General features: G+C 44.0%; 1 protein-coding gene across 8 annotated transcripts in view; it reads right to left on the bottom strand.

Moving 5' to 3' along the window:
* Positions 1 to 14,408, bottom strand: part of LOC139379653 (ATP-binding cassette sub-family C member 9-like) — a 66,156-nt gene extending 51,748 nt beyond the window's left edge. For 3 of the 8 annotated variants that reach the window (XM_071122467.1, XM_071122466.1, XM_071122471.1), the window contains exons 1-9: positions 14,328 to 14,408; positions 13,508 to 13,549; positions 12,202 to 12,376; positions 5,295 to 5,436; positions 4,283 to 4,404; positions 3,890 to 4,056; positions 3,541 to 3,676; positions 3,253 to 3,359; positions 2,317 to 2,502 (exon numbers count right to left, since the gene is read on the bottom strand). In XM_071122467.1, coding sequence (XP_070978568.1) covers positions 2,317 to 2,502; positions 3,253 to 3,359; positions 3,541 to 3,676; positions 3,890 to 4,056; positions 4,283 to 4,404; positions 5,295 to 5,436; positions 12,202 to 12,352 — 1,011 coding nt within the window. In that variant the 5' untranslated portion in view covers positions 12,353 to 12,376; positions 13,508 to 13,549; positions 14,328 to 14,408. Of the gene's footprint in view, positions 1 to 2,316; positions 2,503 to 3,252; positions 3,360 to 3,540; positions 3,677 to 3,889; positions 4,057 to 4,282; positions 4,405 to 5,294; positions 5,437 to 12,201; positions 12,377 to 13,507; positions 13,550 to 14,327 lie in introns of those variants that run through there. The other 5 variants (XM_071122470.1, XM_071122469.1, XM_071122472.1 and 2 more) reach the window with 3 other exon arrangements.
* Between the last annotated feature and the right edge of the window lie 373 nt (positions 14,409 to 14,781).

The following is a 14,781-nucleotide window of genomic DNA, read 5'->3' as shown; positions in this document are numbered from 1 at the left end:
GACATGCCTCTGTTCAGCCCTCTGACATGATGCTCTACTTTAGAGAGAGGTCCTCTGTTCAGCCCTCTAACATGATGCTCTACTTTAGAGAGACGTTCCTCTGTTCAGCCCTCTAACATGATGCTCTACTTTAGAGAGACGTTCCTCTGTTCAGCCCTCTAACATGATGCTCTACTTTAGAGAGACGTTCCTCTGTTCAGCCCTCTAACATGATGCTCTACTTTAGAGAGACGGTCCTCTGTTCAGCCCTCTAACATGATGCTCTACTTTAGAGAGACGGTCCTCTGTTCAGCCCTCTAACATGATGCTCTACTTTAGAGAGACGGTCCTCTGTTCAGCCCTCTAACATGATGCTCTACTTCAGAGAGACGTTCCTCTGTTCAGCCCTCTGACATGATGCTCTACTTCAGAGAGACGTTCCTCTGTTCAGCCCTCTGACATGATGCTCTACTTCAGAGAGGGACGTTCCTCTGTTCAGCCCTCTAACATGATGCTCTACCTTAGTTCATCAGTTCAGTGCTGCTGACTCCCCACAGGTCCCAGGATAGTTTATTTCTGTGTCCTAAATGGATTTCTGGTGTACCTTTAAAAGTTAGTTGAGGAAAGTGTGTGTGTGTTTCTGTATCTGTGTGTGTGTGAGGGTGTGAAATATGCTGTGGGATCATTTGTGTCTATAATATAATTGGTCTAATGGGGGTGACGTGGTGGCTGGGACAGGGACAGGGTTGGGAACAATGGCGCTGTCGACGCCTCATGACATCACAGAGGAAGTGAGTCATCATGAGAAGACGAGCAGACCACCCTGCTGCGCCCTCATGGCGGTACGATGTCGATGACACAACCCACAGCGTCAGACAGTGAGCTAACTATATAATAAACGATTTATCTCTATGGAGCTAACTAGCCAACAGTCACAACAACATGGAGGAATGTGTCACACAAACAAGACGTCTGCTGTATCAAATTGAATCACTTGAATGAGCCGTAATGGACGGGCATAACATAGAAGGAACGAACAGGAACTATGGTACCAGGAACAGAGTTATGGGCCGATGGGAACAGTAACTATGGTACCAGGAACAGAGTTATGGGCCGATGGGAACAGTAATTATGGGACCAGGAACAGAGTTATGGGCCGATGGGAACAGTAATTATGGTACCAGGAGCAGAGTTATGGGCCGATGGGAACAGTAATTATGGGACCAGGAGCAGAGTTATGGGCCGATGGGAACAGTAATTATGGGACCAGGAACAGAGTTATGGGCCGATGGGACCAGGAACAGAGTTATGGGCCGATGGGAACAGTAATTATGGGACCAGGAGCAGAGTTATGGGCCGATGGGAACAGTAATTATGGGACCAGGAGCAGAGTTATGGGCCGATGGGACCAGGAGCAGAGTTATGGGCCGATGGGAACAGTAATTATGGTACCAGGAACAGAGTTATGGGCCGATGGGAACAGTAATTATGGTACCAGGAACAGAGTTATGGGCCGATGGGAACAGTAATTATGGTACCAGGAACAGAGTTATGGGCCGATGGGAACAGTAATTATGGTACCAGGAACAGAGTTATGGGCCGATGGGAACAGTAATTATGGTACCAGGAGCAGAGTTATGGGCCGATGGGACCAGGAGCAGAGTTATGGGCCGATGGGACCAGGAACAGAGTTATGGGCCGATGGGAACAGTAATTATGGTACCAGGAGCAGAGTTATGGGCCGATGGGACCAGGAGCAGAGTTATGGGCCGATGGGAACAGTAATTATGGGACCAGGAACAGAGTTATGGGCCGATGGGACCAGGAACAGAGTTATGGGCCGATGGGAACAGTAATTATGGTACCAGGAGCAGAGTTATGGGCCGATGGGAACAGTAATTATCGTACCAGGAACAGAGTTATGGGCCGATGGGAACAGTAATTATGGTACCAGGAGCAGAGTTATGGGCTGATGGGAACAGTAATTATGGGACCAGGAACAGAGTTATGGGCTGATGGGAACAGTAATTATGGGACCAGGAACAGAGTTATGGGTCGATGGGAATAGTAATTATGGGACCAGGAACAGAGTTATGGGCTGATGGGAACAGTAATTATGGGACCAGGAACAGAGTTATGGGTCGATGGGAACAGTAATTATGGTACCAGGAACAGAGTTATGGGCCGATGGGAACAGTAATTATGGGACCAGGAACAGAGTTATGGGCCGATGGGAACAGTAATTATGGGACCAGGAACAGAGTTATGGGCCGATGGGAACAGTAATTATGGGACCAGGAACAGAGTTATGGGCCGATGGGAACAGTAATTACACACCACACTCCCTTCCTTGACGGGCTTTTTGTTGAGATGTTCGACGATGCCATAGATGCAGAGTGGCCCGGCGAAGCCCAGCAGATCCGCCAGGTAACGGAAGGTACTGCTGAGGAGGATGGGTCGGCCAAATGCCCGGTACATAGAGCGCCAGATGGATGGAGCCTTCTCTGGGTCCTCGGCATTCTGCTAGGAGGGGGAGGGGACAGGGATGGAAGGGTTACAACTACACAGGAGAGTTCCACTACAATGAACCTTCATCTCAGAGTGAAGATGAGACTACCTGATTACAGAGTCTGGTTCGCCAGACTACATTATTTATTTATTTAACCTTTATTTAACTAGGCAAGTCAGTTAAGAACAAATTCTTATTTTCAATGACGGCCTAGGAACAGTGGGTTAACTGCCTGTTCAGGGGCAGAACGACAGATTTGTACCTTGTCAGCTCGGGGATTCAAACTTGCAACCATTTTGATTACTAGCCCAACTCTCTAACCACTAGGCTACCCTGCCGCCCCAATTTCTGCCCCAATTTCCGCCCCAATTATAATGGACAGTCTTTAGAGATATATTCAAACCTATCCCGGGCTTGACATGTGTATAGGATACAAGTGTAATATATCTAACACACAGAGTTTTAACTGTAGAGAATCTGATCAGAATGTTCTAATTAAATTAAAGCAGGGATCCATTGAATGGTATGTCACTGCACTGGGGATCCATTGAATGGTATGTCACTGCACTGGGGATCCATTGAATGGTATGTCACTGCACTGGGGATCCATTGAATGGTATGTCACTGCACTGGGGATCCATTGAATGGTATGTCACTGCACTGGGGATCCATTGAATGGTATGTCACTGCACTGGGGATCCATTGAATGGTATGTCACTGTCAGAAGCAGAATATGAAACTCTGTCACTCCCTCCTCCACTCACCCTCTGATCCTCGTAGGCGTCTTTGAGCTTCAGGTAGTTGGTGAGGGCTCTCATGGCGATGGGGAGTTTGCCAATCTTCTTCAGCTCAATGGGTCTTTTATGGGCTCCTGTGATCAAGCATTCAATCCATCCAGATAATTGTACATCAATCAAAGTCATTTTAACATCAGTAGCTGTCACAAAGTACTTTACAGACACCCAGCCTGAACCCCAAACAGCAATCAATGCAGAAGCGGAAGAACAGTGGCCAGGAAAAACACCTGGAAGGAAGGAACCTAGGAAACGAACCTATAATCAGGGGGTTCATCCACCAGTATGTGGCCTTGGAGAGGAGGTTGACGAAGGGCTGGAGGAACCTCACTCCCAGGTCCTGAAGGTCCTCTGGAGGCTTTACCTTCTGGGGGTTGGCGAAGAACACGTACCTCTACACGGACACCAGGACACAAAGACAGAGACAGACACATACACACCAGGTAAAAAAGTACAAATCCAACAGGAGCTGAAATAAAGACCATGCATCTGCTATCAGATCACATCAGTACACCGCATCACATCCTCCTCTTCCTTCTTGTCTTTATATAGAACCTCTATGACCCCTGACCCAGGAAGCAGTCAGTCCACCAGTGTTCTAACTCACCCTGACCCTGATGACGTTGATCTCTACAGCCATGAGGAGTCCGTACAGAACGACCAGCAGGGCTGTGATACAGAACCTCAGGTGCAGCACTCCAACGCCGTACTCTGCAAACTTCCACAGCTTGATGGACTTGGTGATGAACGCCAGAACCCAGTAGATAAACAGAGCTGAGGAAGGAGGAGGTTGGTCACTTCGTGCACTACTTTCCCCAGAGATGTATGACAAGTATACTTTATGATGTACAGCAGAATGGTTCATGTGTAGCGAACTGTGTTTGGGCCATCTGCCATAGCCTCTAAACTACTGTACCAAAGGGAGGCTGATTCAGCGCTGCTCAAACACTAACTGTTCATTTGGAGTAATGAATGCACTGATGGTATCATTTTGACTCACCCAGCAGTAGTTTGGGGAAGTTGGAGGTTTCTATGTTGTGGTAGTACACCACAGATGTAGTGGCTGCTATGAAACCCATAAACGCTGGCATAAAGAGGTGGAGGTGATTGGTGTCCATCTGTCTGAAAGGATGGAGAGACAGGAGGTTGCATCAATACTCAAAGAAACAAAGTCCATTTGTTATGCCATGTATCTCTGCTTTATAGGTTGACGTTGTATTCAGTCTCATACAGTTAACATACAGTTAACATACAGTTAACCCAGTGGAATTCAAACTTTTTCGCCAGGATTGCTGGGGACCCCATTTTTCGCAATAATTTATCACAACCCCACCAACGAATCTAATGACACAAGCTTAAAATCAGCACATTTCTATTTTTTACATCAACAAATAACATTTTTTAAATGAAAAGAAACCAATAAATACATTTACTCAATACAATTTTATTTTTCAAATTATCCTTCTCAAAAACGCCTGTATATTGTACCATACAATAATCTGTACTCTTAATTTTTTGTCCCCCACCACACCAAAATTGAAATATATTTTTATCAAATGTTGTGCGACACTGAAACATGGAAGGAAGCTGCTAGCTTCAGCCACTAAATAAGCAGGTGGTGCAATCAGCAGGTTTTGATGCAGGGTTTGTGATGCATCAGACGATGGCTCCGATCATAGCTTTGTGTTGCTGCAGCATTGTGGAGGATCTTATTGGTTGCAGTCTGGGTAAACTGGAGAGTGGGGTTATTTTGAGGGACAGTGGTTTCATTTTTCTATAAACATTGGTCTGGAGGGAAGCAAGGAAATTCAATACTTCACTGCACCTGAAACTTGGGAGTCATTCGTTTTAGCATTCAACAATGACAGAGAGGAATAGCACTTCTTCTGTAATCTCAGCAACGCAGAACAAAATCTCATGTGAACACTGGCTTCTGACCAGCTACTAACGTTTCCTTTTCCACAGTACACTACCTCTTTGGTAACAGGAAGTAGTTTTAGGGGGTTTCTTACTTGTTGGAGACGATTCCCTCAGCGATCTCACAGACGTGGACAAACAGCAGAGTGAATGTGAGGATCCAGCGCAGGTTGTGTCCAGGGAAGTGGAGCCAGGTGTTATGGTGGATCTGAACCTTAGAGCTCTGACTGCCCCAGCCTAGGAGGAGGGAAGTGGAGCCAGGTGTTATGGTGGATCTGAACCTAAGAGATCTGACTGCCCCAGCCTAGGGGGAGGGAAGTGGAGCCAGGTGTTATGGTGGATCTGAACCTAAGAGATCTGACTGCCCCAGCCTAGGGGGAGGGAAGTGGAGCCAGGTGTTATGGTGGATCTGAACCTTAGAGATCTGACTGCCCCAGCCTAGGGGAAGGGAAGTGGAGCCAGGTGTTATGGTGGATCTGAACCTAAGAGATCTGACTGCCCCAGGCTAGGAGAACACACACACTCAGATAAACAGGAACATAAGCACACACGCCTAAGAACGCATGCACAAACATGCAAACACACAGGGTTGGGCAGTAACGTAATCCACAAGTAATCCAAGTAATGACGTTACTCATTTAGAGTAATCCAAAGGATTACATTAATGATAACTTTATTTGTCATGTAATCTGTAATCAGTAACAGACGAAGTACACAGATAAACACAGCAGTTCATTCTAAAGCAATCTGCATATTATCAAGGTTTTCCTGCCAAACAATGAAAGTCATGGATATTCTGGGTGACTCTTGGATAATGCAGGCAACTTTGGCAAGTGCCCTCAATGGTCAACTGTTTGTAAACCTTTAAGTCTAATGGTCTGTCACGAGTCCGACCGAGGGTGGCTTCCCTTCCCGGTCGGGTGGCACTCGGCGGTCGTCGTCACCGGCCTATTAGCTGCCACTGATTGTCTTTCCTCCCCCTCCTTGTATGTTTATTGGTAGCACCTGTTGGTGAATGAGTAGTTGGGCTTTATTAGACAGCCGGCCCGCCTGTTTGTTGTGCGGGATTAATTATTGTGACCTTCGGTTCTGTAGTAGAGGAACGTGTTTGTTCCTGGTCGTGTATTTCAGTTGTACATTTTCATTGCCCGTGTTTGGGGCCGTTTGGTTGTGAGCACCCTGTGGTGCCTTGGGGCATTAAAGAGCACAGCATTGCACTCTCTGTTTCCTGCGTCTGACTCCACACTTACGACACCCGGAGAGTTACATGGTCAACGTTAACTGTTTGTAAACCTTTAAGTTTAATGGTCAACGTTAACTGTTTGTAAACCTATAAGTCTAATCGTCAACTTTAACTGTTTGTAAACCTTTAAGTTTAATGGTCAACGTTAACTGTTTGTAAACCTATAAGTCTAATGGTCAACGTTAACTGTTTGTAAACCTATAAGTCTAATGGTCAACGTTAACTGTTTGTAAACGTTACTATTTTTGTAAACATCTAAGACCAATGGTCAACTTCAACTGTTTGTACACTTTACTGTTTGTAAACCTGACCAATGGTGAACTTTAGCTGTTTGTGAACCTATAAGACCAATGGTGAACTTTAGCTGTTTGTAAACCTATAAGACCAATGGTGAACTTTAGCTGTTTGTAAACCTATAAGACCAATGGTGAACTTTAGGTGTTTGTAAACCTATAAGACCAATGGTGAACTTTAGCTGTTTGTGAACCTATAAGACCAATGGTGAACTTTAGCTGTTTGTAAACCTATAAGACCAATGGTGAACTTCAGCTGTTTGTAAACCTATAAGACCAATGGTGAACTTTAGCTGTTTGTAAACCTATAAGACCAATGGTGAACTTTAGCTGTTTGTAAACCTATAAGACCAATGGTGAACTTTAACTGTTCTTTAAATCTAAAGGTCAAAGCAAACACTCAGAACATACAGTAACACAGAAACCGTGTCTCCATAAACACTCAGAACATACAGTAACACAGAAACAGTGTCTCCATAAACACTCAGAACATACAGTAACACAGAAACAGTGTCTCCCTAAACACTCAGAACATACATTAACACAGAAACCGTGTCTTCATAAACACTCAGAACATACAGTAACACAGAAACAGTGTCTCCATAAACACACAGAACATACAGTAACACAGCAACAGTGTCTCCATAAACACACAGAACATACAGTAACACAGAAATAGTGTCTCCATAAACACTCAGAACATACAGTAACACAGAGACAGTGTCTCCATAAACACACAAAACATACAGTAACACAGAGACAGTGTCTCCATAAACACACAGAACATACAGTAACACAGAAACAGTGTCTCCATAACGTATCACCGCCGGGTACGGCAACTGCTCAGCCCACAACCGTAAGGCTCTCCAGAGGGTAGTGAGGTCTGCTGTTCAGAAATGCATTGTCTCAAACAAACATCCGGTCAAAGTGCAGAGATCCACATCAAATTATAGAAATACTCATCATAAACATTGATCTAAGATAAGTGTTTAACCTTTTGCGTGTAGGGGGCAGTATTTTAGTTTTTGGCTAAAAACCGTACCCATTTGAAACTGCCTATTTCTCAGCCCCAGAAACTAGAATATGCATATAATTGTCAGATTAGGATAGAAAACACTCTAAAGTTTCCAAAACTGTAAAAATATTGTCTGTGAGTATAACAGAACTGATATTGCAGGTGAAAGCCTGAGGAAAATCCAATCAGGAAGTGCCTCTTATTTTGAAACCTGCCTACAATAATCAGGAGGCTGAAGAAATGCGGCTCGTCACCAAAAGCACTCTTCTACAGATGCACAATCGAGAGCATCTTGTCGGGCTGTATCACCGCCTGGTAAGGCAACTGCTCCGCCCACGACCGTAAGGCTCTCCAGAGGGTAGTGAGGTCTGCACAACGCATCACCGGGGGCAAACTACCTGCCCTCCAGGACACCTACAGCACCCGATGTCACAGGAAGGCCAAAAAGATCATCAGGGACAACAACCACCCGAGCCACTGCCTGTTCACTGCCTTTCTAGGGAATTTTTCCTAGCCACCGTGCTTCTACACCTGCATTGCTTGCTGTTTGGGGTTTTAGGCTGGGTTTCTGTACAGCACTTTGAGATATCAGCTGATGTACGAAGGGCTTTATAAATACATTTGATTTGATTTGATTCACCCCGCTATCATCCAGAAGGTGAGGTCAGTACAGGTGCATCAAAGCAGGGGCCGAGAGACTGAAAAACAGCTTCTATCTCAAGGCCATCAGAGAGGCTAGTGCTGACTCAAATATCTAGCCACTTTAATAATTAAAAATTGGATGTAATAAATGTATCACTAGTCACTTTAAACAATTCCACTTTCTATAATGTTTACATACCCTACATTACTCATCTCATATGTATATACACGTACTGTACTCTATACCATCTACTCCATCTTGCCTATGTCGTTCGGCCGTCGCTCATCCATATATTTATATGCACATATTCTTAATCATTCCTTTAGATTCCTGTTAGATTACTTGTTAGATATTACTGCATGGTCGGAACTAGAAGCACAAGCATTTCGCTACACTCGCATTAACATCTGCTAACCATGTGTATGTGACCAATACAATTTGATTTGATTTGAAAGGAAAGGAAAAACACACACACAAAGATTTGACCAGGAAGCATCAGTTAATGTTTTCCTCAGGGACTGGGCTGCTAGTCAGAGTCATTCCCATTAAGCAGATGAGCAACAGACACACCCAGTCAGTTTCCCCAGAGTAGGCCTTCTAGAACAACACAACAATAGATTGTTATCAGTAAACGTTGGGTTAAAGTGCAGAACGTTGGATTTGTCTGCTGGGGGGCAGAGGCCCCCACTCCGCTAGAGGCCCCCACTCCGCTAAAACAATTGACAACTGCGTGCCATTTTCAAGGAGTTGCCAACTAAATGTTACCAACTAAATTTGGTTGTAATAGGATCACCTATTAATTTTAGATTATTCCATGCAAAGAACATGTGCACATTTAGCTCCATATTATAGTTACACAGCCAGTAACTGCATGCTTTTCACCATCAGTAAACACAGTTAATGTCATTTCAGATAGGCTACAGTACGTGAGGGTAGCATATTGATTCGGCATGTAGCTAACTAGCTAAGGAAGCAACGTGTGTTTTTTTTAGCTTGCTTCATCAGAGAAGACTTTTGGAAAGAGCTTGAAATCAGCTAGTAGCCTATATTTTGAGTCTAAAATTGTCCTGGTGAAGTTGTTTCCTCGCCACTTCTGGCAAGCAAATCAAACAATATTTAGAGATAATGACCTAGCAAATTTATCCACGTAAAGTTAGCTGTTAGCTGTTAGCTAGCCAAATTGATGTGATTGGGGAAATTACATGATAAGAGAGTGATGCTGAGAGTCAGAGTTTTCACTTTAAAATGTATGTCAAACAAAAAACAATGATTCCCAAGTTGAACAAACCAGACCCTTATATGCACAAGGACGACTTTTAACAACTTCCACTGAACATGTTACAAGAACACATTTACACCAGTGCAAATGCAACGTTTGTTAACAGAATAATGGCTTGTGCTGTCGGTGCCGTCATTCTGTTACAAAATTTTGCATCTGACCTGTTCTTCAAGAAAACTTGTTTTTCTATGTTTTCTCACAGTCCCACAACAACTCAGAGACCACGATCCCACAGTCCCACAGTCCTCCTGCTCAGTTAGATAAAGTCTGGGCCAGAGCCAGGAGTCTAACCAGCTGTTCTGTGGTCTGGGGAAAGCTGTTTTATGTTGACTGGGGAAAATGAGACTGACAGCCAGCAGATCAATGAAGAACACATTTTTTTATTTAACTAGGGAAGTCAGTTTCAGAACAAATTCTTATTTTCAATGACTGCCTAGAAACAGTGGGTTAACTGCCTTGTTCAGCGTCAGAACGATGGATTTTTACCTTGTCAGCTCGATGAATCGATCTAGCAACTTTTCGGTTGCTAGTCCAACGCTCTAATCACCAGGCTACCTGCCGCCCCACATACAGACCAGTGCTGAATGTCCGACACAAGATCAATCATAGGGCTTTACACAGAGTTTCCTATCTTCTACACAGGACTGTGAGTCTGTAACAGTGGAATTGATTAAACCCAGTCGGTGGTCAGTAGGCGTTATGATGCTTCAAGGCTTTATATGAACGGTGAGACTGAAAGCTCAGAAAGAATAAAAAATAGCTTGAATATAGTGCAGCAACATAACAGTGTTTTCTGTTGGTGAAGCAGGTGTGGGGGATGACAGTAGCTTGTATACAGTGCAGCATCTTAATACTGTTTTCTGTTGTTGAAGCAGGTGTGGGGGATGACAGTAACTTGAATATAGTGCAGCAACATAACAGTGTTTTCTGTTGTTGAAGCAGGTGTGGGGGATGACAGTAACTTGAATATAGTGCAGCAACATAACAGTGTTTTCTGTTGGTGAAGCAGGTGTGGGGGATGACAGTAACTTGAATAGAGTGCAGCAACATAACAGTGTTTTCTGTTGGTGAAGCAGGTGTGGGGGATAACAGTAACTTGAATAGAGTGCAGCAACATAACAGTGTTTTCTGTTGGTGAAGCAGGTGTGGGGGATGACAGTAACTTGAATATAGTGCAGCAACATAACAGTGTTTTCTGTTGTTGAAGCAGGTGTGGGGGATGACAGTAACTTGAATATAGTGCAGCAACATAACAGTGTTTTCTGTTGGTGAAGCAGGTGTGGGGGATGACAGTAACTTGAATAGAGTGCAGCAACATAACAGTGTTTTCTGTTGGTGAAGCAGGTGTGGGGGATAACAGTAACTTGAATAGAGTGCAGCAACATAACAGTGTTTTCTGTTGGTGAAGCAGGTGTGGGGGATGACAGTAACTTGAATATAGTGCAGCAACATAACAGTGTTTTCTGTTGGTGAAGCATGTGTGGGGGATGAAAGGATTGTTACCAAAGGCATCCTTGAATCGTGTTGCTTTGGGATTGTCACGAACGCACCCACATTAACACCCACACAAACACAAACACAGACCATCAGAGCTAAAGCAATTATGTCCCTTTCTGATCCCATTGTGTCCCCTTCTGAGCCTGTTCTGTCCCCTTCTGAGCCTGTTCTGTCCCCTTCTGAGCCTGTTCTGTCCCCTTCTGACCCTATTCTGTCCCCTTCTGAATCTTTTCTCTCCCCTTCTGAGTCTATTCTGTCCCCTTCTGAGTCTATTCTGTCCCCTTCTGAGCCTATTCTGTCCCCTTCTGAGCCTATTCTGTCCCCTTCTGAGCCTATTCTGTCCCCCTCTGAGCCTGTTCTGTCCCCTTTTGATTCTATTCTGTCCCCTTCTGAGCTTATTCTGTCCCCTTCTGAGCCTGTTCTGTCCCCTTTTGATTCTATTCTGTCCCCTTCTGAGCCTGTTCTGTCCCCTTCTGAGCCTGTTCTGTCCCCTTCTGAGCCTATTCTGTCCCCTTCTGAGCTTATTCTGTCCCCTTCTGAGCCTATTCTGTCCCCTTCTAAGCCAATTCTGTCCCATTCCGAACCTATTCTGTCCCATTCTGAGCCTATTCTGTCCCCTTCTGAGCCTGTTCTGTCTCCTTCTGAGCCTTTTCTGTCCTCTTCTGAGCCTGTTCTGTCCCCTTCTAAGCCTGTTCTGTCCCCTTCTGAGCCTATTCTGTCCCCTTCTAAGCCTGTTCTGTCCCCTTCTGAGCCTATTCTGTCCCCTTCTGAGCCTGTTCTGTCCCCTTCTGATTCTATTCTGTCCCCTTCTGAGCCTATTCTGTCCCCTTCTAAGCCTGTTCTGTCCCCTTCTGCCCCTATTCTGTCCCTTTTTGAGCCCGTTTTGTTCCCCTCTGGACCAATTCTGTCCATGTTTCTGTTAAACCTTTTTCTGTGTGATCTCTATGATTAAAGTTTGTCACATGTGCACGCACGCACACACAAACACACACACACATCATGAAGGCAAAGGACTATGCATGGTCCACGTACCAATGAAGAGGATAGGGAAGGTGATGAAGAGCAGGAAGACGTGAGGGACCAGGTTGAGGGCGTCCACGAAGCAGCCATTGTTCAACATCCCCGTATCCACACTGTAGGCATTCTTGGTCACATTGTTGCCACAGAACGACAGGCCAGCCATGCCACCTTATTGGTCCAGAGAAGCCTGGGGGGAGGACCCAAGCCACAAAACTGTCAATCAAGTCAAGAGCACCAGCTTGTCTAGTGGTTGGACAATGGAGAGGTAAACAATGAAAGTGGTCTAGTCGTAATGCTCTTTTAAAGGTGAATCAGCTTTTAAAAAACACAGGATACATTAGTAAGACTAAAGTGCTTTTATGATTCAAATAACATTAGCCAACGGATACGGTGCTTTCAATATAGAGACTCTTTATGTAGTGTTGTGGCGTCTCTCTTGTCTTGATGTGTGTTTTGTCCTATTTTTTTAAATATATATATATTTTTTAAATCCCAGCCCCTGTCCCCGCAGGAGGCCTTTTGGTGTGCCGTCATTGTAAATAATAATCTATTCTTAACTGACTTGCCTAGTAAAACATTTAAAATGAACTATGCTTAGAGAGTTTACATTGATCAATAATCATTAAAGGGAGGAATGCACCATACTATTTCCCTAGACTTGACATTTTCTAATGCAATTTATGTTAATGCCTGTCCTTGACAACAGAGACTTCACTAACCTCTGTTGACATGGTTGACAACACTGACACTAAGAGCAGTGCACTGTTCTTCACCCGCCTACACCAATTCTTCAAGGCACAACACTGGCACCACAAGTCAAACTGGAATATCTTACTACACAAATATACCTCTGCTTTATTCTGTTTTTCAAGACATGAAATGATGGTACATCTTGATGAGGAATGATCTAGTCTGATGATAGAGAAGGTTGCGGTTTATTCTAGAGAAGCATCACTGACATCCAAGAACTGCTCATCTTATTCCCCCCCTTTCTAAACACAAGTCCTGTTGGCTCTCAAAATAATGGAGCCAATCACATGAAATAATTAACAAACAAATGTTGCCAAACGATGTTAAAATTCATAGGTTTAATATTTATATAGGGCTTTTATACCAAATGCATTTTATACAAGTAGTTGTCTAATTGAAGCTGGAAAGTCGTTTTCCGAATGTTATTCTGATAAGAACTCAACACCACTCACAATAAGAGTCGTTTTCAGATCTCTCCTATGAGTTATATGACCATGTAGCTGAACACATGGCACAACATAGCATATACGGCCATAACAGAATAATAATAGAGATCAATGTAGCTTACCTCAGAGAAGTGTCCTTATTGACGCGGTTTCATTCAGGTCGCCTGGTTTTTGGAGACAGTAACCACACAGCATAAATTGGAGGTGGTTATTTTTAGCCTTATAGCGCATCGGCCGGCCATACTGCTACCCCCTATCGGATTTCAAAACTTGACCAAGTCTGGTGAGGCAAACTTCCGTTGCCGCTAGGTTCCAGCACCAACCATGTGGTGGGGTAAGGTACATGTGTAGGAATGGTAGACATACTGTAGCAGGCTACAACGTAAGGGTTCGGTTTTATAAAACAGATTCATATTTTTAAGAGGGTTCCATTTCTTAGGCAAAGGCTTCAGTAAATATTTACATATGTTTTTATGAACACACAAACTGTATTCTGTGACTGAATATAAATATACGATTTGTCCATATAGTTTATACTTGGAATTGACATGTCTCCTACAAGGACATGGGAGGACCTTGGATAGGCAAGTCTACAACTGACCTCTAGGCTACAATTCTATTGTTAGGCGCAATGAACCAGTAGCCTACAGATGTATGAGGTCAGCAGGTACAACGATGAAACAGACCTGTATGTGAAGTAAGCACTTGCCATTGACCTTAGGAATGTGCAATTATTGTAGGCAACAAAACTTCGTTTATTATACTAATCATTGTATCTTTTGTAACCGTTTCATATCTCGAGGTGCGCGGTTTAGATGACAAGGGGTACACATCATGTGACCTGACAATGTGTGAATATTATCATCAGACCGAGTCAAAGGAAATAAATATTAGGCTTTCTGAGACCATGTATGCAGTTGGTAGGCTATCCGCATTACTTACCCCTATCTACGGCTCCGCTGTGTTCCGTCGGTTTTTTAGACGCGTCCTGTTGTGGGATGTCTTGTCTTGTCCGGTCATTGATTTTATCCTGGTGAGATTTGTGAAATGATGCAATGGAGGACGCTGCCGTTCTGAAGCGAATTCATTCATTCCATTAGAACTGCGCTCGCATCGTCAGTAGCAGCATCGTATGATTATTGTGTCCACTCCTACACCGTGGAAAGACGTGGCTTTCTGCAGAAATAACACTCAGACAGAGGAGTGTGTAATGACAATATCACGTTATTTAGGTCACCTAAAAAAAAGGGGGAGTTTTCACTTAACGGTTGTGTTTTATTCCGCCGTTTTACCCAAATGATATAGGTAAACGTTTCAGACAGTTCTGTTCTCGTTAAGTTAAAATAAAACGTAAATTGGTAACACATGATGGATGGATCACGTGCCCATTACGCCG

Source organism: Oncorhynchus clarkii, chromosome 21 (assembly GCF_045791955.1).
Source record: "Oncorhynchus clarkii lewisi isolate Uvic-CL-2024 chromosome 21, UVic_Ocla_1.0, whole genome shotgun sequence".
In the NCBI taxonomy this organism is placed as follows: Eukaryota; Metazoa; Chordata; class Actinopteri; order Salmoniformes; family Salmonidae; genus Oncorhynchus; species Oncorhynchus clarkii.
This window is presented reverse-complemented; position numbering and strand designations above follow the sequence as displayed.